Here is a 25,202-nt window from a genome sequence, read left to right on the forward strand (position 1 = left end):
TTTTCCTTCATACCAATGGTCAAGGTCACCAGGCATAAAGGAAACACAGTGCTTCAAAAGTGCACTTAAGAAGTTTAATTTTTGTTTTCATTTAATTCAGAGTAATTAGGAGAACAGAGAGTCCCCACTCCAACAGTCCTACTCAACGCTCTTAAAAATTATCTTACGTTCTTTCCTAAGATGCACATATGCAAAATGGCTCTTTCCAATCTAGCCTTCTACCTACCCATTCTCAAACTGCTGCCATGACATTTGGATAAGTGAAGAATAGAGTGGAGGAAACTATTTAGCATGCATTGTCATTAAGCTCTAAGATTTTTCTCTTTCTTTCTTTTTTTAATCTCTCTATATTACTGCATTAGCATGGAGGAGCTCCTAGTGTAGGAAAAACATGTCTTCATAGTATACTTTGGCATCTTATCTTTAACATAGTCTTAGAATATTTCCTAGGGCAATGAGAGGTTGAGTGAATTGGTCATGGTTACAAGCTAGTGTGTGTCACTGGTAGGACTTGAACCCAGGACTTCTGTTCACCATCCCTTGCTATCTTCAGGTTATTACTGCATATTTCAAAATTAGCTCCTCTTTTATTTTTCTCCTTTCTGTTCTAGTTCCCAGATAAACAGTTGCCAATCCTTAGAGTGTTGTTCCATCCACACCAACCAAAGACTGGCCAGGGATCTGTAGAACAGACTTCACAGCTTCTCTTTGGTCACCAGGTATAGAGTGAGGTTTGAAGTCCTTGGACCGGAGTTCATCCTTGCCCAGGCTCATCTCCCTGGTTTAATGCCCTTTCATTTATAATGTGACACTGCACATGTATTACATTCAAGTAAAAGTATGTGACTTCAAATTACCTTGGACAGAGATTTCATTGTTCCACAATTCTTTCTTCTCATGTTCATAAAGGCTAGCTTCCGAATGTAAAAAGTCAGAAATGTTGAATTAGCTCATGCCTTGGGCTCTATTCACCAAGCCACCATCCAAGCAAGAAGCATTCTATTTGATTACAAAAGTCTGTCAGCTCAATATTAATTTTCTTGGACAATTATAACAATCCAATATCTTAATTAATTTTGCTTTCTATTTAATGTTTTTGTTTTTGTTTTGGTTTATTTTGAACAAGTTCTGCTTCCTTTTTCCTAGAGAGGGAGCATAGGAGTTCAGGAGAGAGTGTTTAGTGAGTGTGTATTTCAGAGACAGACTTTACTTTCCCTCAGGGTTTCACAACTCAATTTCCTTTGTCCTAAAACCTTGTATATTATTCAGAGGAAATCACATCTGATTCCAATTTGAGGACTAGACGCCTAGTTCATAAGATTTCAGAAATCACAGTGAGATGGGACATGTTTCCCAGAGATGGGAGCCTGAGTACATTGTGAGGACCCTACAACGCCTATCGAATATTAGATTCCTTAAAGTATACTTATCATGACACATTGGTAATGAAAAAACATACTGCCAGATGGAAATTATAAGAAAGTCACTGTCTCAAGATAGCAATGTGACACTAGAATCTACCTGGCATCAGATCAATAGGGCATGGGCAGAAACTAAGCAAATCCAGTTATAATGTTACAAATGACCTACACTAACTGGAATGTTGCCATGGTCCTTCACCTCGATAAATAGGGATTCTCTATACCACTCAGAAGATTACAAAGTGATGGTTTATATTTCCCAACTTGGCCTATTAATGTTACCATCACCACATAGAGATTTATAACCTGCATTGAAAACAATAATATTTCAATAAGGAAAATGCATATGCAAACTGTGAGAATTTTTCAAGCTTGCTAAAGAAAACTTTAATAAGCTATGTTAAGTAAAGTATGTTTCAGCCTCCATGAAAGAACTCCACTGATGACTCATCATGGATTTTCCTCTTTGTGACTTCTACCATTGGTCCTAATTCTACCTTCTGGGCCAAGGAGAATAAATCTAGTGTTTCTTCCATGTGACTCTCTTATCCAACCCAAACAAAAGCTCTGGTTCTGACCATATCACTGATATGATCCCAAACCTCTAGTGCATCTCTGTTGCCTTTTATAAAACACATAGACTTCTTAACCTGAAACTTTAAGTTCTTAAAAAGGCTGTAGCCCATATTATAAATTTGTATAATATTATTTGCTTTTATTCCCTCTTATTTCAAGCCAAATTGAACTAGTAGCTGCTTTCCCCAACTTGACCATTCTATCCCTCACCACCATGTATTCATTTCCTACAAGCTGCATCCCATACTTAGAATGTGTTCCTTCCTCCTTCTGGTCTCTCAAAGGACCATTATCTTTCTTTAACACTCAGCATGGTTGGGACCTCTTTGATGCCTCCTACACTAATCTTCCTTCTAAGGGGTTGATGATGTCTAACTTAGAAATATTCCTGACTTTCTTTTCTTACCTTCCCCTCTTTTTATACTTTCCTCTTGACCTGTTCATTCTTTACTGTGCATTTCAAGTGTCTGTGTAAATTTTGTAGTTATTCAGAGGAGTCTAAACTCCTTGAGTTTTGGGACTATTTTATTTATATCTTGATATCCCTATCACGTAATAAATTGTCTTGCTAGTAATAGTAAGTAGGTTGGGAGAGAGGGGAATAAGCATTTGTATGGAACTTTACTACATGCCTGGCATTGTGCTAAGCATTTTGTAAACAGCATCCCATTTGATCTTTGAAATAAGCCTGGGGGTGGGGGTGGGGTGAAGAGCTATGTGGTGCAGTGGATAGAGTACCGGCCCTGAAGTCAGGAGGACTTGAGTTCAAATCTGGCCTCAGACCAAACACTTGGTACTTACTAGCTGTGTGAAACTGGCCAAGTCACTTAACCCCAATAGCAGAAAGAAAGAAAGAAAGAAAGAAAGAAAGAAAGAAAGAAAGAAAGAAAGAAAGAAAGAAAGAAAGAAAGAAAGAAAGAAAGAAGGAAAGAAGGAAGGAAGGAAGGAAGGAAGGAAGGAAGGAAGGAAAGAAAGAAGGAAAGAAAGAAGGAAGGAATAAGTCTGTGGGGTAGGTGTTCTGTTGTTATTATTGTCATTGTTGAGTCCATTCAGTCGTGTCCAATTCTCTGTAACCCCATTTAGGGTTTTCTTGGCAGGGATACTAGAGTGGTTTGCTATTTCCTTCTCCAGCTCATTTTACAATGAGGAAACTGAAGCAAACAGGGTTAATGACTTGCCTAAGGTCACACAGCCACTAAGTACCTGAAGCCAGATTTAAACCCAGAAAGATGAGTCTTCCTCACTTCAGGCCACCTAGCTGCCCACTCAGATCCTCTTATTATCCCCATTTTAAATTGAAAAAACTGAATCAAATAGAGGTTAAATCATTTTCTTAGGATCACGCAGCTAGTAGGTCTTTGAGGCCAGATTTGAATTCAGGTCAGCCTGACTCCAGGTCCAGCACCTAGCTACTTCCATTTCAGTGAGTGGAACTGAGGATCGTCTACTAAGTTATAAAATCATTAGCATCTACTTTGGGGAAAGGAATATTCAAATAAAGAAAGACCAAATCTTTGAAAAGATAAAATAGTGGAAAAAATATTTGCTATGCCAAAAGAGAAAAATATTTTAAAAAGTTGCAGAAGTGCTTTATTCCTAATTGTATTTGCAGATAGTTCTCATTAAGCCCCAATAAGACTATCCCTAAATATTAAAATAATTACCTTAAATAAGGCATTCAAGTAAAACTATAATGTGATATAAAAAGCCCGCATTTTGATAGGGCCAAGAAGGTATTATCTCATTGAGCTATAGGTTATTTTTTGTCAAATTGTGGACTTGGTCTAGGCAAACTCTAGCTAATATCCTAGCATCATGCAGATTTGCAAAGTTTGGGCTAGGAAACAGCCTGACCTTGTATCACCTTTCAAGGCATATAGTCACAGCACAGTTAGCTTATCCAGCTTATAAGTGGTTGTGAAATGCAAGAACATCCAAATAGGTGAGGAAGATCAATAGTTTCCAGAAAGTGACATCATAAGATCTATGAATAAACCAACAAGCATCTATTAAGCACTCTGCTATATATACATTATAGATATAAAGACAAAAATAAAACTGAACCTGTATTCAAGGACGTTTTATCCTGGGGATGACAACAATTACATATAAAAACACATTCAAAATATAGACAAAGTAAATAAAAAATTATTTTTGGTGGGGACATACCATCATCTGGGATGATTAAGAAAACCTTGATGTATCAGGTGGTATTTGAATTGAGACTTGAGGGAACTTGATATTCTGAAAGGGAAAATTGAAGAGGCAGTATATTTTAGGTGTGGAGACAACCTGTCCAAATAAAAAGAGATGGGAAATGAAGTGTTGTGTGTAATGAGCAGGGAGAAGGCTAGGATGGCTGTGAAGTCATGTGAAGTCTATGAAGGAGAGAAATTTATAAGGTTGGAAAGGTTGGTTGGAGCCAGGTCGTGAAGGACTTTAAATGCCCAATGAGAGTTTCATTTGGTCGTAAAGGTAATTGGTAGCCACCTCATTTTATTGAGAGGGGAATGATTTAGGGAAAGAGCCATAGATTCAGAGCATAGGGCCAAGCTGGTCAATCCCACTCATTTAACAGCTGAAAAGGAATTTGGTGTCTAGAGACATTCAGTGACATATATCCATGGTCACAGAATTAAGTGGGTAGGAATAAGTTGAGTTTGTGAAAATAGATAGACTAAAATTTTTGTTATAAAAGATAGAAGTTGGGAAAAGAAGATGAAAATATTTTTTTCTGTGTGGTCACAGCCACTCAAATATATACACTAAAAGCCAGTATGTACCTTATTTGCCCCACCCCCAATTCATTAAATGGCAGCATCAGAGTCACCATATTTCATGGAATGTTAATTCATATATCATATATTTTAAATACACTCTCCACTGTCAAGCTATCTTTAAAGACAAGGTTTTTAAAGAACTAATTATAGAAAAGTGATTAAGAATTATATTGAATCTTTCATATTGAGAGAGAGAGAGAAAGAAACAGAGGGAAGAAGGAGGAGAGACAGATCAGAAGAGAAATAGGACAGAAAGATAGAAGGGAGAGAAAAGCAGAGGGAAGGGGAGGAGGAGAGAGAGATGTAAAGAAAGAAAGATGGAAGAAGACAGAGACAAAGAAAAGGAGAGGCAGAGGCAGAGGATTCATGCATCAGGCTTGTCACTTTAGGTGCTCAGCAGATTCTCGGTAAATGTTTATAAGTAGAGCTTAGAGATATCCCTTTCACTGTCAAACAGCAAGTGTTTAAGTCTCTAACCCTAACCCTAAATGCACTAAGGATACATGTATAAAGAATGAAATAGTACCTATTCACAATATGCTTAAATTCTAATTGAAGAGGTAGAAAACACATATGAAATGTCCACCAAAAAAGAAAAAAGTACTTGCGTGTATATATGTATACATGAATACATGTATACACACATACATACATATGTGTATACACACACACACACACACACACACACACACACACACACACACACATATATATATATATATATATAGTTCCGTTTTTTCAGTCCTGTCAGAATCTTCATGACTCCATTTTGGGGTTTTCTTGACAAAGATAATGGGATGATTTGTCATTTCCTTCACTTCATTTTATAGATGAGGAAACTGAGGCAAACAGGGTTAAGTGACTTGCCCAGTGTCACACAGCTAGTAAATATCTGAGGTCAGATTTGAGTCAGGTCTTCCTGACTCCAGGTCCAGTGTGCTATCCACTGCACTACTTAGCTGCTATCTATCTATATCAACAGATCTATCATCCATCCATCCTTCATCCATCCATCTATCTATCTATCTATCTATCTATCTATCTATCTATCTATCTATCTGTCTGTCTGTCTGTCTGTCTGTCTGTCTGTCTGTCTACCTCTATCTCTCTATATATTTACATCTATCTATTATATACATTTTTTTCTCCAAATATATTCAAAGTAGTTAAACACAATAATATAAGTTAGTTTGGATTGGACAGAACTTGTAGCTGAGGGGATCAGGGAAAAGTTCTATACAAGCAAGTATGCCTGAGCAGCATCTTAAAAGAGGAACTGGATTGTCTGAGACTGGAGAGGTAGGGGAGTGGATTCACTCCAAGCATGAGAGATGGTCCATGCAAAAGCACAGGGGCAACAGACAGAGGAGGAAAGTTCAGCTGTATTGCATAATGTGTAGGAGGGAGAGTAATTTAGTGAAACTGGGAGGATAGTTTGGAGGTATTGGGTGGGGCTTTCAAAGCTAAACTGAGGCCAATATCAAAATTACCACTGAGGAAGAAATCTGCTTTTTAAGGCAGCTTGGTTGTTTGCCTCACATGAATAAAGTCCCTAATGTTAAGCATAGCCAGCGCTTATATGTTATACCTCCAGTTGATGCTATTTCAATGACTATAATCTTATACATATCAGTAATATCTCTGTTAATGTAGCTCACTAGCCTATCATGCCTCCTCCTACTGCATTTCCTTCTCTGTTTGTCCGAGGCTCTATTAAGAATCAATCTAAAATGTTGGTCCCCTTCCTCTTGTGTTTTGTTTTTTTTACCTTCCATGGGTATCAGTGAGATATTTGGGCTGCCCATCTGTTATCTTTCACTCTTTCTATATAAGCTGACCATCTCCTTTTATTAGCATGCATGGCTTGATTGGTATCTCTTTTTCTACCTCTTACCCTTGATTCACCTTTGGAAGTATGTTATGCTTATATCACTCAAGCCTATCATTGTCCATCTGTGGTGCTTATCCCAAATATATGTGTTATGTTCACTAGATGGACCCTTTTACCATATAGCATCATCTGGTCATTGGTCATTTACGTTCATTTGTTTTTCCTATATAGATTGTTATGCTAATCTCTTTTGAATAGTCATGGATTTTAGTGCAGAAGCCTTTAATATTCTGGGACTTCATCCAATTTTTCCAGTGCCATTCATGAAAAGGAATATGTAGAGAAGCTTGCAATATAATAAATGATATTCAATATAATGTCCCACAAATTATTCCTCCTACTACTATTTGCGACTCTTTACTCCAGTCGACAGAGAAATCTTAAAGATGAGTTTTAGCTTTGATCCAGGGTAATTCCCACTCACTCCAATGTATTATTTTAGGATTGGCTGCATCATAAAAAGTTTTCTTAATCTAAAAACAGTTCAGTTGCCTTTGCCAGTTGGGCAGAAGCCTTGTCTTTTTTGCTCCTTTTCTTCTTTTCCTGGCCTTAACAATTCCAGAGAGAGAACTTGGAAGACACATGGATAGACCTGTGAGGCTCAGGGACTATTGACATCCTGGCTACTACCTCAAAAGAGCAAAGCTGTCTGAGGTGAAAAACTAGAATACATGTTAGTAGGAAGAGAGCAAAGAAAAATGCATGTTGGGGAGAAGTCAGTAAACTTGGTGGGAAGGGCAGATTCTGATAGTTCCTTGGAATCAATGGTTGCAGAAAGACTGAGGGAAGATGGCAAGAAACAACCCCAGATTCCCAGGAATAGCAAGACATTCTTCGTTCATCCTAAATCTCATTGCTTTTTGTTTCTTAACATTGTTGTCTGATTTCACCAAAATGCCAAATTCTGATAGAAACACAAACATATGAAATCCTCAAATAGTGATACTAATCAATATTATAATGGTCTGTGCTGGTTCGTAAGAGAAAGAATATATTCCATTCCTATAATCCCATTAGGTTACCCAATTCTACAGGCAAAAATATAAAGGAGGCTTTGGTCTATGAGAATCAAGGCAAAATTTAGATGACACTTCAGATGAAACATATTTTGAACTGCTGAAAAAAATTGTATGCAAGTTCAAAAGATACAATTTTATCTCTTTCAAGTCAAATTAGTAATAAAATGACATAAATAAGAGACATTTTGGGGACCTGCTTTAATGAAATGATAAATCAGCATGGACTTATTAGTATTTGCATAACAGAAAAACTGATTCCCCCCTAAGAAGTTTAACTTTTAAAATTGCGTGTCATTATATCTGCATTCAGGCAAGTGCCAGCCACTTGATGTTTTGTTTAAAATAATCTATCTAGATATTGCTATTTATATCTGTCTCTATAGAGATAGATATCTATATCTATCTGTCTATCCTTTGCCTATCTATCTATCTATCTATCTATCTATCTATCTATCTATCTATCTATCTATCTATCTATCTATCTGTCTGTCTATCATCTTTCCCCAGCTTATAGTACTAGGGTAGTACTGTAAAATGTTAGATTTCAAACTTACTAGTGTATAAGTGCCATCTATTGGCAAAAGAAGGTAACTGCAGAGTGACTCGGTGGGGGCAATGTTCTAACTCCTAGTGGGGAAATAAAGAAACTTGGAATACCTCGGTTTGCCATTGAATTAAGACAACATGAATTTGTTTATTTGTTTTTAAGAAAAGCTGTATTTCAAATACGATGGATGGAATTGAACAAAATTTTGAGTTAGAAGAACCTGAAGATCATAGGATCATAGATCTCGCGTTATAAGATAAATTAGTTGTCATTTTGTCCAGCTCTCTTATTTTTCAGTAAAGACAGAAAAGAAAAAGGATTCACATTTATAAAGACCTTTCAAATACATTTTATTATTGGCTTATTTCAGTAACTGTGAATAGCTATGGCAATTATTATTATTGTTGTTGTTATTATTATTGTTATTATTATTAATGAGGTAACTAAGGCCCTGAGATTTTATTTAATTTTGCATAGCCACACAACCAATAAGTATCAGAAGCAGGATTTGAACCCGTATTGTTCTTACTTCATGTCTGGTACTCTATCCTACATAGTAGTTGTCACCATCAGTGGTAGAGAGAAAGTATTAGAAGAGGCATGGTGATGTAATTCTAATCTCAGCTCTGCTTCTACTTAGTTGTGCCATTTTAGTCAATTCACTGAATTTCTTCTCAGTGCCTCATCTTCCTTATCTGTAAAGTAGAGGTAATGATAATTTGTAACTCATACCACAGAGACCACTTGTGAGGAAAGCATTTTTCAAACTGGAAAATGCCATCTATTATAGAACTCATCATCAATTACAGCTGTCACTGTCATCAGTCTTCAGGAAGAGGCATTTTGGGAGGGGCAGTGTTGTGGAGCAATAAGAGTACTGATTTAGGACACCAGCTCTGCCTCTGAGTATATGACCTTGAGCAAGTCACCCCCAGCCTAAGGTCTTTAGATATCCTCATGTGTAAAATGAGGATGATTGGGCAAGCTGATTTCTAGAATCTCTTCCAATTCTGTAATCTAGTCAAGAGTTTGGTTCAGAATTGTATTCTTTAAATCCAGCAGCAAATTAAATTCACTTTTGTCGCTTGCCTTTCTTGGCTATTGCTGGTATGTGCAGATTCTTGGAACATTACACAATTAAGTAACCATGCCCTAGTAACCAATTCTTTTCTTAAATGTTCAAACCTTGGGAAGAAATGGAAATGCAGGCATCTGAAAAGGACCATTTCAATCAGATAACTAGGTTTATCATTTGCTGGAACCCTCCACACTTCACATTTTAATAGGTTCCTCTCCTGTCTTAGCAGGATATAGTGAGGATAAGTGAGATAGCATATGTGAACCACTTTGCACTCCTGAAACTAAAGGATTTCTGTAAATGCAAGTTATTGTTTTTTATTATTCTAAAGGTTTCTCTGCTGTTTCTCTCCTGCTGAAGCATAAGGATCATGCAGGCCTTTTACAGTGCTTTCTTATTCTGTTTAAAGCTTTTGCCATTGACTCCAGATACTATTCACAAGATGACAGGATCTAAAGTCATGGAGCAGAGCAGAGCTACAAAATCAATAGAACTCTCACCAGTCAGTCACCTAGCCCAAGATTCATTTCATCAATCAAATAGGATGCAAAGCCACAGGCTTCTCTCTTTTCCCTCAATTGTGTTTTTGTCTGGAAATATTGAGTTAATCAGAGACTTAACGAATTGATTGGGTATTGGCAGGGCATTTTTTTTCCTTTTATCTGTGGAATCCATTCCATAAACTATTGAAATTCTTTTCAGAAATCCCCATGTTCTGTTTTGGAACCAAGTCAGGCTTCCATTCCTATTAGATTACTTTAAACTTGGGACATCCCTACAGCAAGGTGGGTTTGAGTGTTTACCCTTGGCCCAGCATTGTGTGAATTACATTGCATGAGGCGCCCACCAGAACTGACTTTCTGTTATCTGCTAATGGATTTTTATTGCAATCCCCTCTGCTCTCAACTCTAGATTCCCCACTGTTGTCCAGTTGAGCATACAGCATGAGTGGAAACAGTAAACATATAGTAACCGCTGTATAAATGTTAGCTATCATGATCATCATGATCATCACCATCATTATTTTTCACTTTTTCCTGTTCTCTAAAGATAATGTGGGACCTTTCTTACGATATATAAGGAAGCTTGGAATTAATTTTCAAATGTTCACATTACAGGTCATCAAATCATAGATAATACATCTTGGAATGAAGATCAGAGACTGAGTCCATCCCCCAAATCACAGAAATGAGGAAATCAGATCTGAAGGTGTTAAAATGACTTGTTAAAATTACAAAAGTAGTAGGTAGAGGAGGATATTGGGGAACTAGGTGGCACAGTGGAAAGAGCTCTGGGTCTGGAGTCAGGAAGACTCGTCTTCCTGAGTTCAAATCCAGCCTCATAAACTTCCTAGCTGTGTGACCCTGGGCAAGTCATTTAACCCTCTTTGCCTCAGTTTCCTCATCTGTATGAAGAGCTGGAGGAGGAAATGGCAAACGATTCCAGTATCTTTGCCAAGAAAATTTCGAATGGGGTCACAAAGAGTCAGACACAACTGAAACAACTGAACAACGACGGAAGAGGAAGGGGACAAAGCGTTTAATGCCTACTCTGTGCCAGGCATGTGCTAAGTGCTTCATAATTATTATCTTATTTGATCACCACAACACCCTGAGAAGTAGGTATTGTTATTATTACCATTTGACAGATGAGGAAACTGAGACAGGCATAGGCTAAGTGACTTGCCCAGGAGCACACAACTGGTAAGTATCTGAGACTAGATTTGAACTCAGGTCTTCCTGCCTCCAGAATCAGTGCTGTATCTACTGTATTACCTAGCTACTTAGAACTGAGATTTGAACTCATTTCCATTATTTCTATATTTTTTCTATTGTGTCTATATTTCTATATTCATTTCTATATTTCTCTCTCTCTCTCTCTCTCTCTCTCTCTCTCTCTCTCTCTATATATATATTATATATATATATATATATATATATATATATTATATATAATTTCTATATTTCTCTATTCAGTGATCTTTCTGCCAGACTTTGTAAACTTAATACTGAACCTAGATGATCTTGATAGGGAACTAACCCATATTTTTATCTGCCTCTTATTTCTAACTCATCTTCTCTTCCGCATTACAAACCCCCAAGTCTGGGACTTCGTTCCAGTGTTCCATTCCTTCCTCACCTTCTCCCCTGAGCCAGACAGCCACATAACCCAACCAGGACTGCCAGGCTGAGCTGCTTCCATTGGGGACATTGCCCTCCTTCCCTCCTACCTTCCCTCCTTCACACAAGCTCCCTGACATCTCTCAGAGCTTGGATAAGAAGGAAATCAACGACTCTCTTCCTTCCCATGATCAAGAGGACGACTAGGCTTTATTCTTTTCTCCACCATTGCTTCCTAAGCTCCTCCAGGACTTAGCTGCTGCCCTGCTCTTGTGCTCTACAGTTGCATAGCAGTTATCTGATCTACTCCAGTATGCAGTATTTAATTAATGTTTGATGATTGATTGATTAATTAGGTAACCAAAGACCCTTGGGAATTCTGGACTTGTGCATCTGCCCTGCCACTGAATTGCTTTTGTATTGTCTCTTGCAATTAAAGTGTGACTTCCTTTACATAAGAGGGATACATATGGATTTGTAGTGGAAAAAGATGCTGAATGGGCACATTTGCTTAGATGTTGGAGAAGCTCCAGGGACTATGTTTATGATGTCAGGTCTGAAAATTGGGAGGGATGGGATGAGACAGAGAAAATGGCTGCTGAATTGAACTACCATTAGGTCATTCATAGCCAAGTCTGCTCACAGTGATCATATCAGACATCCTACAATGGTACAATGAAGTTTCCTCATCTAGGAATTCCTGAAATCAGTGAAAAACATAGGACTACCAATGCTAGATTAGCATAAAATTGGAAGTTCCTTGAGGGCAGGGACCATCTTTTGTCTCTTGTTGTTTCCCCAGTGCTTCTCACAATATCTGGCACATAGTAGGCATTCAATAAATGTTTCTCTATTGATTTACTAATTGACTAGTCCAATGGTATAATGACCAATGTGCAAGAATTAGCCCTCCCCCCAAAAAGAAAAGTATGTGAGGCACATTTAAATTTAAGTTTAATCTGTATTATTCACATTTTAACTAATGCTTTCTTAGGTCTAGACAAGCAATAAAACAAGAAATCAAGATCTGATTTTTACTGTTGTTTAATTACCAAGGTACAAATGTTCATACTGAAAATTTAATGAGGCAGCTCAGCTGATTTGGGCTGGCTCCAGGGCATCTCTGGCTCTATCCTCTGGAAGAGGAAGAAAAGGAGAATGATGACAATGAGGAGGAGGAGCACATATACAATTATATGTAGGTAACCCTGGGTGCTCAAAGGCTATGTTACTGTGATTCATGGTATTGTCATCTCCTTTTATGATGAATCTTTGATTGTGGTCCCAAGAATGGATTATCTCTTCTTGTCACGTAACAGTCTACTCACGTGCATACAAGTTCCTATTGGTTTCAAAGTGCTATCTAGCATGGACGGAGGGGGGGGGGGAGTTTCCTTATTCAGGGGTTATCTATACAGTGCTTCTTAAACTGTGAGTTGTGACCCCATATTGGGTTGTGAAAATTTTGGCAACAGTAACAGATTTCTGAACACCCAACCACTGAAAATTAATTAAAAGTCAAATGCATAATGAATCCAAAGTGTTTCTGGCAGCACTTGCCTGTGCTGCATCTGCAACTTTGCTGCATCCTTGGTTCTGAACACATAGCATACGCACTTTGCACTGCACATGCCCTCAAGTCACACCATGCTGCTGAACCAGGAAAAGAGCTTGTGAATGGAAAACGTTTAAGAAGCCCTGAGCCAAGGAAAATCATGGAGCTAATCTCTATTCTTAGAAACCACCTTGTCATGTAAGAGGACAGGAAGCCCAGAAAAAAGGCTAGAGGGGAAGGTATGAGAGAAGTGCCCTGCAATAGTTTCTGGGCTTCGGTATCTATAACTGAGCTTTGAGGAATTTATCCCACAAGTCATTGGGATGACACTAAAACTTCACAGGCTTAAAATCCAACAACTAGAAACCTAAAGTAAACATGGATGGAGGATAGGAGTGGTTAGTTTAACAGGAAAACTAACTACCCTATACCTTTGTTGGGAAGGAGCCATCACTCTTCCTTAAGTTCTCCTTTCAGCTATCCCCAGGGAGAATGGCATTCCTTTGCTCAGTTCCCCTCCTCACTCCTGAGCACAGTGGGTCATGAGAAAAACATGCCAAAAAGTAAACTTGGTGAGGCACTTTTCTTTGAATTAATAACTTCCTGTCCTTTACTCACCTAGTCTCCTTTTTACCACTCAAATGTTCTTATACATGGATCAGGTTTTTAACAAGGCGAAATCCTGGATTCAGTTACTGCTATTTTACAAAGATTATAAAATAGCATAATATATAAGATTCACTCTTGTTTAGCTCAAACCAGTTATATCATGACTTGGCCAAAAAGTATGAATCTCTGTACCTTCATTTCTCATAATTTTCAAGTCATGTAGCCCCCTCTTTAAAAACAATAATAGTAATAACAAAATAATAATAAATCTATATTCGTTCATTCATTCACTTTTTAATTTATTTGTTTTTCAGCTCTTTCAAAACTAATGAAACAGTTTGTTTAGAACCCATTATTTATCTAGACAGTGAATTCACAACTATATTAAGTATACCTTTAATTAACAGGAAAACTTTGTATTTTTTTTTCAATATGGGAAACAAAATGCACAATATCACTGTCTCTCAAAGCAGGTGGGAAGAGAGGAGCTCAGATAATATGGGAACTGTTGTATATTGTATATTGTATAATACCATAGTAGATTAATGCCTTCTCTGCAATTTCAGTCTTAGGAATTGCCTGAAATACTGAGAGGTTATATGACTTAGGTAGGATCACATAGACAGTATGTGTGGAAGAATGGGTTTGATCCCAGATCCTAGTGGATGGAAGGCCAGTTCTCTATACTCTCCACGATGCTTCCTACCTTAGTTGGTATCTGTCTCTCCCAACCTCCCAAACCAAAGTCAGTATTTACATACTCAGAGAAATAATATTCTTGTCCTATTTTTTCTGGGAGAAGAGAACCTCTTTTCTATTTGATCTTGTGACTCCTTCATCCTCCTCTGTTCCTCTTGAGGTAACAACTCCTGGAAATAGTCATTCTTTTCCTGTGAAATATTTTCTCAACTCCCCATTTGTCTGCCTGAAGGCACTTTACCTAGATGATGTTAGTGCATCTGGTTTTGCCCTCTGTGATGCATCTGACTCATCACATTGCCATCCTATATTAACATGGAGTGAGCATCTTATCTATATGTGCAGAGTAGCATTTTACCCCAATGGGGAGTACATACTCATCTTCTAGGGAAAATCTCTTCCCCCTCATCTTCTGGCACTGATGCACAGAATGGAAATATCACCCTCCACATTCTGAATGCCTTTGATAAGGACCTCTCCCCAACCTGGACACCATTAAGCTATGTGACACAATGCATAGAGTCCTAGGATGTAGACTCCAGAACACTCACGTTCAAAACCTACATCAGACCCTCCCTAGCTGTACAACACAGGGTAAGTCGTGTAACCTATCCCAGACTCAGTTTTCTTATATGTAAAAGCTGATAATATTGTCAAACTCAAAGAATCAGTTGAGACGTTTGATGGAAAACCTTAAAAAAAGTATAAATATTAGCTATCATGATCCTTATCACCATCATCATTGTCACTGAGATTGTCATCATTGCCATTGTTACTATTATGATTAGCTCTATGAATCTGTGACAAATAGCAGATGACTGTGTGTGTGTGTGTGTGTGTGTGTGCTGTGTGTATGTATGTTTCTCTGTATTTAACTTTCAGCTATTCATCAAATATCTAACTAAGGAGGACCCATGACCAGTATGACTATGACCTTGGTGTCTAAAGTACTATGCCAGAAGACTACAAATTCTGGCAGGTCTTAGATTTGGACTAAAAAAAACAAACAAACTAGGTTGTTAGAATCTTTCAGGTTTTAAGGTTTCAGTTTCTTTAGCTTTAAAACAGAAATAAAAATATTTAGCTTCCCTAATTCATAAAGCTATTGTGGAGAAAGAACATTGTAAAACGGATGGGATATATGCATGTGATTTGTTGTTATTATTATAGTTGTAATTATCATTAACACTATGTTTGTTACTATTGCAAACATTCTGGAAAGACACTGAGGATGGTTATTAAGTGCCTATATGGTGCTAGACATTGTAATAAACACTTTACAAATATTAACTCATTGGGTCCTCACACAACCCTTGAGTATCAAGCCCTATTATTATCCCCGTTTACAGTTGAGAAAATTCACATCAATTCAGTAAACAGTTATTAAGTACCTACTATGTGCCAGGCACCGTGATAAACACTGGAAACTGAGGCTGTTAACAGGTTAAATGACTTGCTCAGCATCATATAGCCAGTAGGTGCCTGAGGTTTGATTTAAACTCGGGTCTTCCTGAACCCAGGCCCAGCACTCTGTACCCTGTGCCACCTGGCTGCTAGATTGTACATCTGCCTGAGAGATGGATAAACTAAGTGCAGAATTTCAAGACTGGAAGGCTAGGAACAATTAATGACTTATTTTGGTCATAGCTCCTCCTGCATTGTTAAGAGCTTATGTCCTCCCAAAATGTAGGGACCAATGAAACCACCAACTTTTTGACATCTCAGAATAAATCTCTGAGCAGGATACAGAGAAAAACTAAAGATATAAAACGGTCATATCTCTCCAGAGCTAGCCTATGTTTTCCTTTTTTTTTTCCTTGAATAAAACTCATCTTAGGATAAAAAAAAATGTGCTGGAAGGGAGCTTAGAAATTGTCTAGTTGAAATAACTCATAGTAAGATGAGGAAAGCAAAGCATAGAACCTTAAGTGATTTGTTTATGGTCATAAAGCTGAAACTAGAAAACCAGAGGTGAGATCAGAACCCAGATCTCCTCACTGCCAGTTCAAAATCTTTACCCTGCAAAACACTTGCAAATGCATTTTAGTCTTCTTTTCATGTTACTCTAGTATTTTTTTCTCTCATTTTAGAGATAGTGAAGTGTAGTGGAAATAGTATAGAGATGGCATTAGAAGTGACTAGGCTTTGAAGGTCACCTCTACCCCTGACTGTAAATGGCAACAGAATCAACCTTTTACTTAGATATTTATTTTAGACATGTTTGTGTGTGTGTGCGTGTGTGTGCATGTGTGCATGTGTGTGTGTGTGTGTGTGTGTGTGTGTGTGTGTGTGTGTGCACCCCTTCTCATGGGGGAAGAGGGCAGGGGACCAAATGGTAAAATGGTAGGAGGTGACACTATGAACAGCATTTTTGGAGAGGAGGCTTTATTTGGGCTTAATATCAGATAGTAATTCTATATAGGAAAATAGAGGGAGACAGTAGAATAGATTGCACCCTCATATTCTGAGGTTATTTGATTGAAAAGAAAAAAAAAGAGGGGAGATATATATTCTTCATATCTTGTAAACTTCAGGGCCTCCCTGTTACCTCCAAGATCAAAATAGAAAATCCTTTGTTTGGCTTTCAAAATCCTTAATAACCCACCCCCCCTCACCTTCCTAGTGTTCCTATACCTTACTGTCCCCCTCTTCTCTCACATACTCTGAGATCCAAACATACTGATGTCCTTGCTCTTCCACGCTGAAGAAGATCCTTCCACCCTCAATATCTGCCATTTTCACTTGCTATACACTCCATGCTTTGAATTTTATCTTTTCTCATCTCTTTCTCCTGGCTTCCCCGGACTCCTTCAAGCCACAGATAAAAGCCTACTTTCTATCAACAATCTTTCCTGATTCCTTTAACATTAATGCTTCCCTTCTCTTGATCATCTCAAATTTTTCCTGCATGTATTTAGTTGCTGCAGAGAAAATTGCATATTTTCTCTCTTTTAGACTGAGCTCCTTGAGGCAGGGATTGTATTTTCATTTTCATTCAGGTACTTTCTTTGCATTCTTGGCACTTGGCATATTACCTGAGCACAGGAAGCACTTAATTTTTTTTGATTAGCTGAGTAATACTAACCAGCCTTTATAAGCCATATTAAGGTTTTAAAGTGTTTTATATGTATTTTTGCATTTGATCTTCCCAACGCTCTTGTGAAATAGGTATCATAAATGGAAGGATCCCTACATTTACAAATAAGGATACTGAAATTCACTGAAGATAGATAACTTTCCCACAACCACACAGAGAGTAAATGTAAGTTTGCTCTAAAACCCTAGTCCTCTCTAATTTCAATATTCTTTCTACTTTCCTTAGCTGGCTCAGAGACAATGAGAAAAGTTTATTTCTATTGGTACTCGTGGAAATGAAAGTTCATGGTATTTCTTGGTGTAGGCATATCTGAGCAGTTGTATTTTACATGACTAGGAAGTGTCCAACCATGCCATTAGCATGTGGAAAATGATAGGTGGGCTCTTTGCCCATATTTGCAGAAATGAATTTAATATTATAGTTGTCCCAAGTTTCATTTAGGGTAGATAAGCATTGCAAATACTTTTAGGTTAATAGCTCCCTGTGGTTACAGTTGAACTATTCCATCCTATCCAATAAATAAAAAGTTACTATTGCTAAATTTCCTTGCTTATGAATAAATGAGAGTGATTTGACACTTGGAAATAATTTGGACAGGCTGGAGAAGGTCAGTTTATTCTTTTGCTTTCTTGACTATTTTTTTAAGGTGGATATTTCTCTTCTCAAAACCCAGGGCAATATTTATCCAACTTTGCACTGAACCTGTATATTGAATGTGATTCTGCACTGAAAATTCTAGTCAATGTCGTATTCCAGATTACAGGCATCACAACAAATCTATATCCATTTCCCTTGACCTGATACACCTAAGTGTTGAGGTCCATTGACCTCTGACTGTCAGGGAGAAACTTACTCTTGTGGTAGGAAAAAAAAAAGAATAAGAAAAGTTTGAGGCGTTACCACAGATACAGTTTTTGCTCATCTTGGTATACATTAGTCACCACCAAGTGGATTTGTTGTAATCTGGCCTCAGCCATGAGGATACTCAGAAGCATGGCCTAATGTATAAGATATTTTGTAGGGAATGCACATATTACTGATGAGTTCACTCTTGGGCAGAAGTAGGAAAACCTCAGTCATTGTAGCCATGAGCCAGTAAGATCCTCCATTTCGTTTTTGCCCCTCAATAATATAAAGTTCTGTTTCATCTGAATTACTAAGGCTAGTCTATACTTCAATAGAGAAACCCTGCTTTTGTCTATTTATATAAGCACCCCAGCAAAGGGTGGTGCTTTCCTTAAGGCTATTAACTTGGCTATTATTATTTAGGCTTCCAGATTACGACCATATTTAAGCTACCCTGCTTCAAGGTTGCACTAATATCAAAACTAGAGTTTCTCTGAAGGAATTGCTTCATAGCCCATACATTGAAGTGGAAATACACTTACATTATATCATTACTGCAATAGAATTACAAATATGAAAGTCCCTGTTGAATTGTCAGTGGTTAAGAAACTCTGTTGCTTAAGGTTTCAAAATTTTCTTTTTTCTGTACAAGACAGGCCTAGAAAAGGAACTCATAATCCTTTACCTACTTAGATCAAGGGAATAAAGGGGATTGTGGCTTTTCTTTGTCTAACAGTAGTGGGGCTTAAGCTATAGCTCCTTCTTCAGCAACTCAGGCCTGCCAGGTATCTCATGGAATCCTGGATCTACTTAGCTCCTTCTCTTCTAATCTCTTGACTCATAAATACAACTTCAGGGTTAGAAAAATTCAAAAGCTTAGCAGGCGAGTCTAGATATTAGGGAGAATGAAGTCAGACTTTCACACTAGATGATTTTGTAAAGAACGTGATGGGGATTTTCATTCAAGAAGTGGAGTTAAAGGGACCATTCTGGAAATGTGTAATTATAAAAGGAAGTAAACCAGTTAACTCACAAAAATAAGTTATAATAGATAGACAGCCTAAGTTCTCTATTGGCATTCACCAAGTATTAAAAGCAATACCTGGAGGGAACAGAGTGGCTTCTCTTTTAAGGCTTTATGGGAGGATGGAGCAATCATCAAACAGAAAGGAAGAGCATGGCTGGCCTGTGATCTGCCCCACTGGAAGAAATAATAATAATAATAATAATAATAGCTAACATTTATGTAGCACTTCTTATGTGTTATGTACTGTGTTAAGCACTTTACAATTATTATCTCATTTGATCCTGACAACAACTTGGGAATTAGGTGCTATTTTTAATCCCCATTTTACAGATGAGAAAACTAAGGGAAACATGGATACATCCCCACTGCTGAGATGCCATATCTATTAAAGGCTTTTTTTCTAACCACCCCTAATCCCATGAGATCTAGACAGCTATGCACTTCTGGGTGGATACATCCTTAATCCTGCTTTGCATCTATTGTACTTGTTTGGTGGAAGAAGCAAACATTTTTGAGGTTTGTAAAGCACATACTCTAGAGTCTTGATTTTTATGGGGTTTAAATCCAGAGTCATCTCATATGCTGTTGTGACATATTTTGATAAAACGAGAAACCACAGGAATGTAATAAAAACAGTGAACAATTTCCCCAGGATAAGCAACATTGAGTTGCAACCAGAGTTAAAAACTCTACTATTCCCATTGAGAACCAACATACACTGCATTTAATGGCAGGAAGGCTCAGTGGGCTGAGCAGTACAGACCCCACCTATCTACAGGTAATATTACACACCTGTTCATCCTGGTTTTAAGAAACATCTTCTCATTGGGGAAATAAGATGTGTAAACACACACTTGAATGAAGAGAGATACAAAATCCTTTATAGCTCAGTTCTAAATTGTGTTCCAGACTCTGCAGGCTGTGAAAGGAAGGTATGTTTTGGTTTATTTGTTTTTGGCTTTGGTCCCATCTATGACTTCGCTCATTTACAGAATGAAATCATTCCCTTAGATTGTAAACTCATTGAAGGCAGGGTCTCTCTTTTTCCTCTTTTTGTAGCCCCAGTGCTTAGCACTGTGTCTGGAACATCAGATGCTTACTAAATGCTGATTGATTGATTAATATTGATTGATTGATTTACGAAGCTCCCAGTGAGTAAAGCCCCTCTACCAACAGAGGACTACACTTATTACAATATTTATAGTCTAAGAAAATTCACAGGAGCACTGAGAATGTAAGTTCCTTGAAGATAGAAATGGCTTCATTTTTACCTCTGTAGCTTCAATGCTTTCACAGAATAGACCTCTTGATTCATTGTTGGTTGGTTGTTTTCCTTTGTTCTTGAAGAGGACCAAAATGACATCACCATGTCGGAGTCAAGGTACAGTGTGTCTGGCTCTGACTGATCAGACAAATATAGCTCAGAAGGCTCTGCGATGGGTCAGGCACAAATATTCCACATGGACATTTGGAGTGGGGATTCAGTGTAAAGTTAAATAGTTTACCCAAGGTGGTAAAACTAAGATAAAAGGGAGGATTTGAACCTAAGTCTTCCCAACTCTGCCACCAACTCTCATGCCTATATTAAAGCGGGGTGTGTGTGTGTGTGTGTGTGTGTGTGTGTGTGTGTGTGTCTGTGTGTCTGTGTGTCTGTGTGTCTGTGTAAAATATATACTTATGGGACAAGAAGGCATGCACGAAAGTGGAATAGTTAAAAGAAAAAGGAGAGAAAAGGAGAAAACTCACAATTCTGAACCTTTCCTTTGCTTCCATGGTTCTGCCAGTAAGAATAAGAGGAAACCAGGGAACATTAATAACAGTCTGATTGCCAGCTAATGCACTGTTTGGCAGGGTAAATTACAAGGTCAGATAGAAGTGCTATTGTCCTTTGTAGGAAACTATCCTCATTCACCACAAAGAAAGAGAGAGAATAAGGGCAGAAGGCTTTCACATCCTTCTGCATAAAAAATGGGGAAAGAAGGAATCATCAAAGAAACTCATTCAGGGCAGAAGCCACTTGCTAATAATCCTAAAGATGTTGCATGTGGGAAAAACACCTTTACTTTTCTTTGGTCTAGCTCAAAGACTACTCAAACTTTGTAATTACTCATACTATTCAGATTTATTCAAGTATGATTTTTTTTTCCTCCCAGGGAAAGGATTGAATAGGCAAATAACACTCTCTGTCTGTGAGACCCTCACATAGATGAACAGAAGCAACGTGTTTGAATGGGCAGACGATTCAAAGGATCAGGGTCTGTCTGAAGGTGCCGCAGATGGAAAAGATGCAGAAAATGAAACAAAATGTATACTTAGGATGGCACATACAATTGAAATTTAGTTGGAAAAGTGGTTAGGGATTTGTCCTATGATTTGATTGGGATAGAGCATTTTGAGGTGAGGAAACATCCTCTTACCAAAGGCGGACGGCATCTTCTCTGAAACATAGTTTTAGCTGCCTAGAGCACAGGAGTCAAGTATATCTCCCTAGGGAGGTGGGGCACAACATGCCAGAGTGATGCTTGAACCAGATTAAAAGTATGATTAGGAAATATTAAACAAAATAAATAAAAATAAGATTATTCAGTTGTTTTTGAGTCCTGTCTGACTCTTTGTGACCACATTTGGTGTTTTCTTGGCAAAGATACTGGAATGGGTTTTCATTTCCTTCTCCAGCTTATTTTACAGATGAGGAAACTGAGGCAAACAAGATTAGGTGATTTGACCAGGGTCACACAGGTAGTGTCAGAGGCTGTATTTGAACTGAGAGAGATGAGACTTCTGACTGCAGGCCTAGCACACTATATATTGCATCACCCCCAAATACAATAGAACATAGATAATAATAACTGGATCACTATGTATAGTTTAATACCCCTCCCTCCCATTTCTATTTGAGTTTAAAACCACTGCCCTAAGAGCATTGAAAGATTAAGGTCTTCCAGGTTCAAGGCTAACTCTCCATCCATTATGCCATATTGCCTCTCTGAAAAAAAAAATTAAAATTAAAATTAAAAAATCAAAAAATAAATAAAAATTACAATAAATAAAAAATAAAAGAATGAACAAAGTCATTAATAACTATGAATGAATAAATGAATAAATAAATAAGTAAATCTTAGCTATGAACTGTTTTTTTTTAATTTTCTTTTCCCAGGGTGGAGGAAGAAGGAGAGTAGGCTGTAGAAAGTATATTAACTATGAATCAAACACTTGCTGTTTCATAATTGGGAGAAACACCTCTAGCAGGCAGATTGAAAGCAACTGTCACTTATAGGCTTAGCAGGGGTAGGGAACCTCAAGCAGGGGTGGCTTGAGGCCACATGTGGCCTTCTAGTTCCTCAAGTGTAGCCCTTTGACTGAACCCAAACTACACAGAACAAATCCCTTTAAAGGGATTTGTTCTGTAAAACTTGGACTCAGTCAAAATGTCACACCCAAGAACCTAGAAAGCCACACGGGAGGATCTAGAAGGCCACACGTGGCCTGGAGGGGGGAGTTCCTCCCCCCTTTAACCTCCTTCCCCTCACCCTGCCCTCCACCCCAGAATTCCTTAAGCTTCAGAGGCATTAATTGACTTAAGGGAGATCACAAAGCTTTTCATCTTCATTTAAATATAGGACTTGAATACAGGACTCTTTCCATTGTCAGTTCCAGAGCTCTGCCCACCACACCTCACTGCCTTTAAGAGTAAAGGTTTTAGCTTCAGAGGAACTGTGTTTGGAACCCATTGTGACATTGAATAGAATCAGCTCACCCCTTTCAGCCTCAGTTTCCACATTTGAAAAATATAGCGGTGAGAGCAGATGACCTCTAAATCTCCTGTTAGTGTATCAGAAAAGACCCAGCTGTTTTTTGTTTTTGTTTTTTGTTTTAATGAGGATTCTAGATTGTATTTCAGATTAGTACAGATTTTACTGACACAATAATTACCTAATGCAGGTGAAGTTAGATGCTTCACTGGGGAGTGATGAAAAATGTGTCGGAATCCAGCCTTGGATTCCAAATCAGCCCCAATGCACTGGGGCAGGTGGGATTGTGAGGAGACTTCATGCCTGCTCTCTCTGTGTTAGACAGGGCTATGAAGAGCTGGAGAAGCAACTGAAGGAAGTCTTCAAGGAAAGAAGCAATATCCTCCGACAGCTGTCAAAGACTTCCAGGGAACTTGATGGAATTAAAGTAAACCTTCAGGTGAGATTAATATTCACGTCCCCAGTGGCTGCAGGCCATTCACCAAATTAGCTGCTATTCATTCTGATAACAACATAGATAGATACTTTTTGCTTTGTTTTTCTTTGGTTTTGCATCCCCAGTGTCTAGACCAGTGCCCTGCACGTAGTATGTTTTAACACATAGTAGGTAATTTAATAAACATTTGTGGAATCAAATTTATTTGAATTTTGGGCATCATTGAAAAAAGACCCTGTCCTTAAATATAACAAAATGTTATGTGTTAGGATATGAGGTTTGCAAGGAAATACCATTTGAACAGGCTGTCTGGGAATTTGCAGTTTGCAAATGGATAGAATGAGAAAATTTTGTGATTTGCAAAGCCATCAGTCCCTCACAGCTCCCAAGACAAATTTGACTCCATTGTTTTTCCTATTGAAAATAATGAAAAGCAATAATGAGCAGCAGGGAAAACGAATACAGGAGTTATCTAAAAGAGAACATTTTAAATTCCCACCGGCCCAGGGTCTGAACATTTTCTGACAAACCCTGAATCAGGCAAAGGCTGAAAGAGGAGAATTACTCCTATGAAACCATCCTTTGTGTCTTGAGAGTATTTGATAAAGATTCTGTTGAGGATTCTGATCAGAAGAAGACTTTGTGCAACAGCTGCAGGAATGTAATGCGCCATGCCTGCTGTATGAGGGGGGAGTGTAGAGGAACTTGCCCCATGACCTCTCCCCTATCCTTTAAGTCAAAAATGAGTTTATGCTTGAGAAGAGGCAAGAACAAAGGGCTGTGGTTTCTTCCATCAGGCCTTTAAAAAATGTCATAGGGAGAGTTGGGTCCAAGATGCTAGGCTTTGATTTCCTCCCAAAATTTCATTGCCTACCTAGGTGTTATAGGGTATTTTTGTTTGTGGTTTTGGTATTGATCAAGAACTTAAAGTTGTGGGCAGCTACATGGTGCAATGGATAGAGCACCAGCCCTGGAATCCAGCCTCAGACATGTAACACTCACTAGCTGTATGACTCTGGGCAAGTCACTTAATGCTAACTGCCTCACCAAAAACAAACAAACAAAAAAACCCCCAGAAAACAAAAAACTTAAAGCTGAAGGAAATTAAGATGTCTTTTAGTTCAATGTCCTCTTTTTTCAAATGAGGAAATAGATATCTTGAGTGAATTAAATAATTTACTCAAATTCATGTAGTAAGTTCATAGCAGAACTGGACTAGGCCTTAGGACTTTAGATATTCTATCCAAAATTTGTTGGTTTGTTGATTTTCTTCTACTAGACCATTCTGTTTTATGAGAGGAAATATAATTCAATTCAGAGAATATTTATTAATTACTTCTTAATAGGTGTGTAGGCACTCTGGATTAAAAATAATAAAAAGAAAAACAAAAATGGAAAACCAATCGATGTGTTGCATAAACTACAACCTGCCATTAATACCACAGAAAAAATTAAAACATCAGACTAGCTATACAGAGACCAAGGACTAGATGGAATGGAATTCACCATAGGAAATTTTGATTGGTTGGGGCAGGGAGGCATTAGAAGAATTGGAGAGTGGGGAAAGGTTCCTGGAATAGAAGACTAGATTGGGGCTGAGAGGAGTTGCATGGGATAATGGGAACACTAAAAGCAATTAGAGGGAAAATGAAAGTCCAGTGGAGTATGGACACAGGAACTCTGAAATGAAGATGGTCTTCCATGATATTGAATAATATAATTCACCATATCCTCTTATGGGGCAGGTTG

The 25,202-nt window shown here is 38.0% G+C and overlaps 1 protein-coding gene across 1 annotated transcript in view; it reads left to right on the forward strand.

Moving 5' to 3' along the window:
• LUZP2 (leucine zipper protein 2) overlaps positions 1-25,202 on the forward strand; it is a 714,257-nt gene that overhangs the window by 299,885 nt on the left and 389,170 nt on the right. Inside the window, exon 2 of the mRNA XM_078148101.1 lies at positions 23,339-23,456. Coding sequence (XP_078004227.1) covers positions 23,339-23,456 — 118 coding nt within the window. The remainder of the gene's footprint in view (positions 1-23,338; positions 23,457-25,202) is intronic.

The sequence above is a fragment of the Phascolarctos cinereus genome, unplaced genomic scaffold, assembly GCF_003287225.1.
Source record: "Phascolarctos cinereus isolate Bilbo 61053 unplaced genomic scaffold, phaCin_HiC Scaffold_9;HRSCAF=440, whole genome shotgun sequence".
Taxonomy (NCBI): Eukaryota; Metazoa; Chordata; class Mammalia; order Diprotodontia; family Phascolarctidae; genus Phascolarctos; species Phascolarctos cinereus.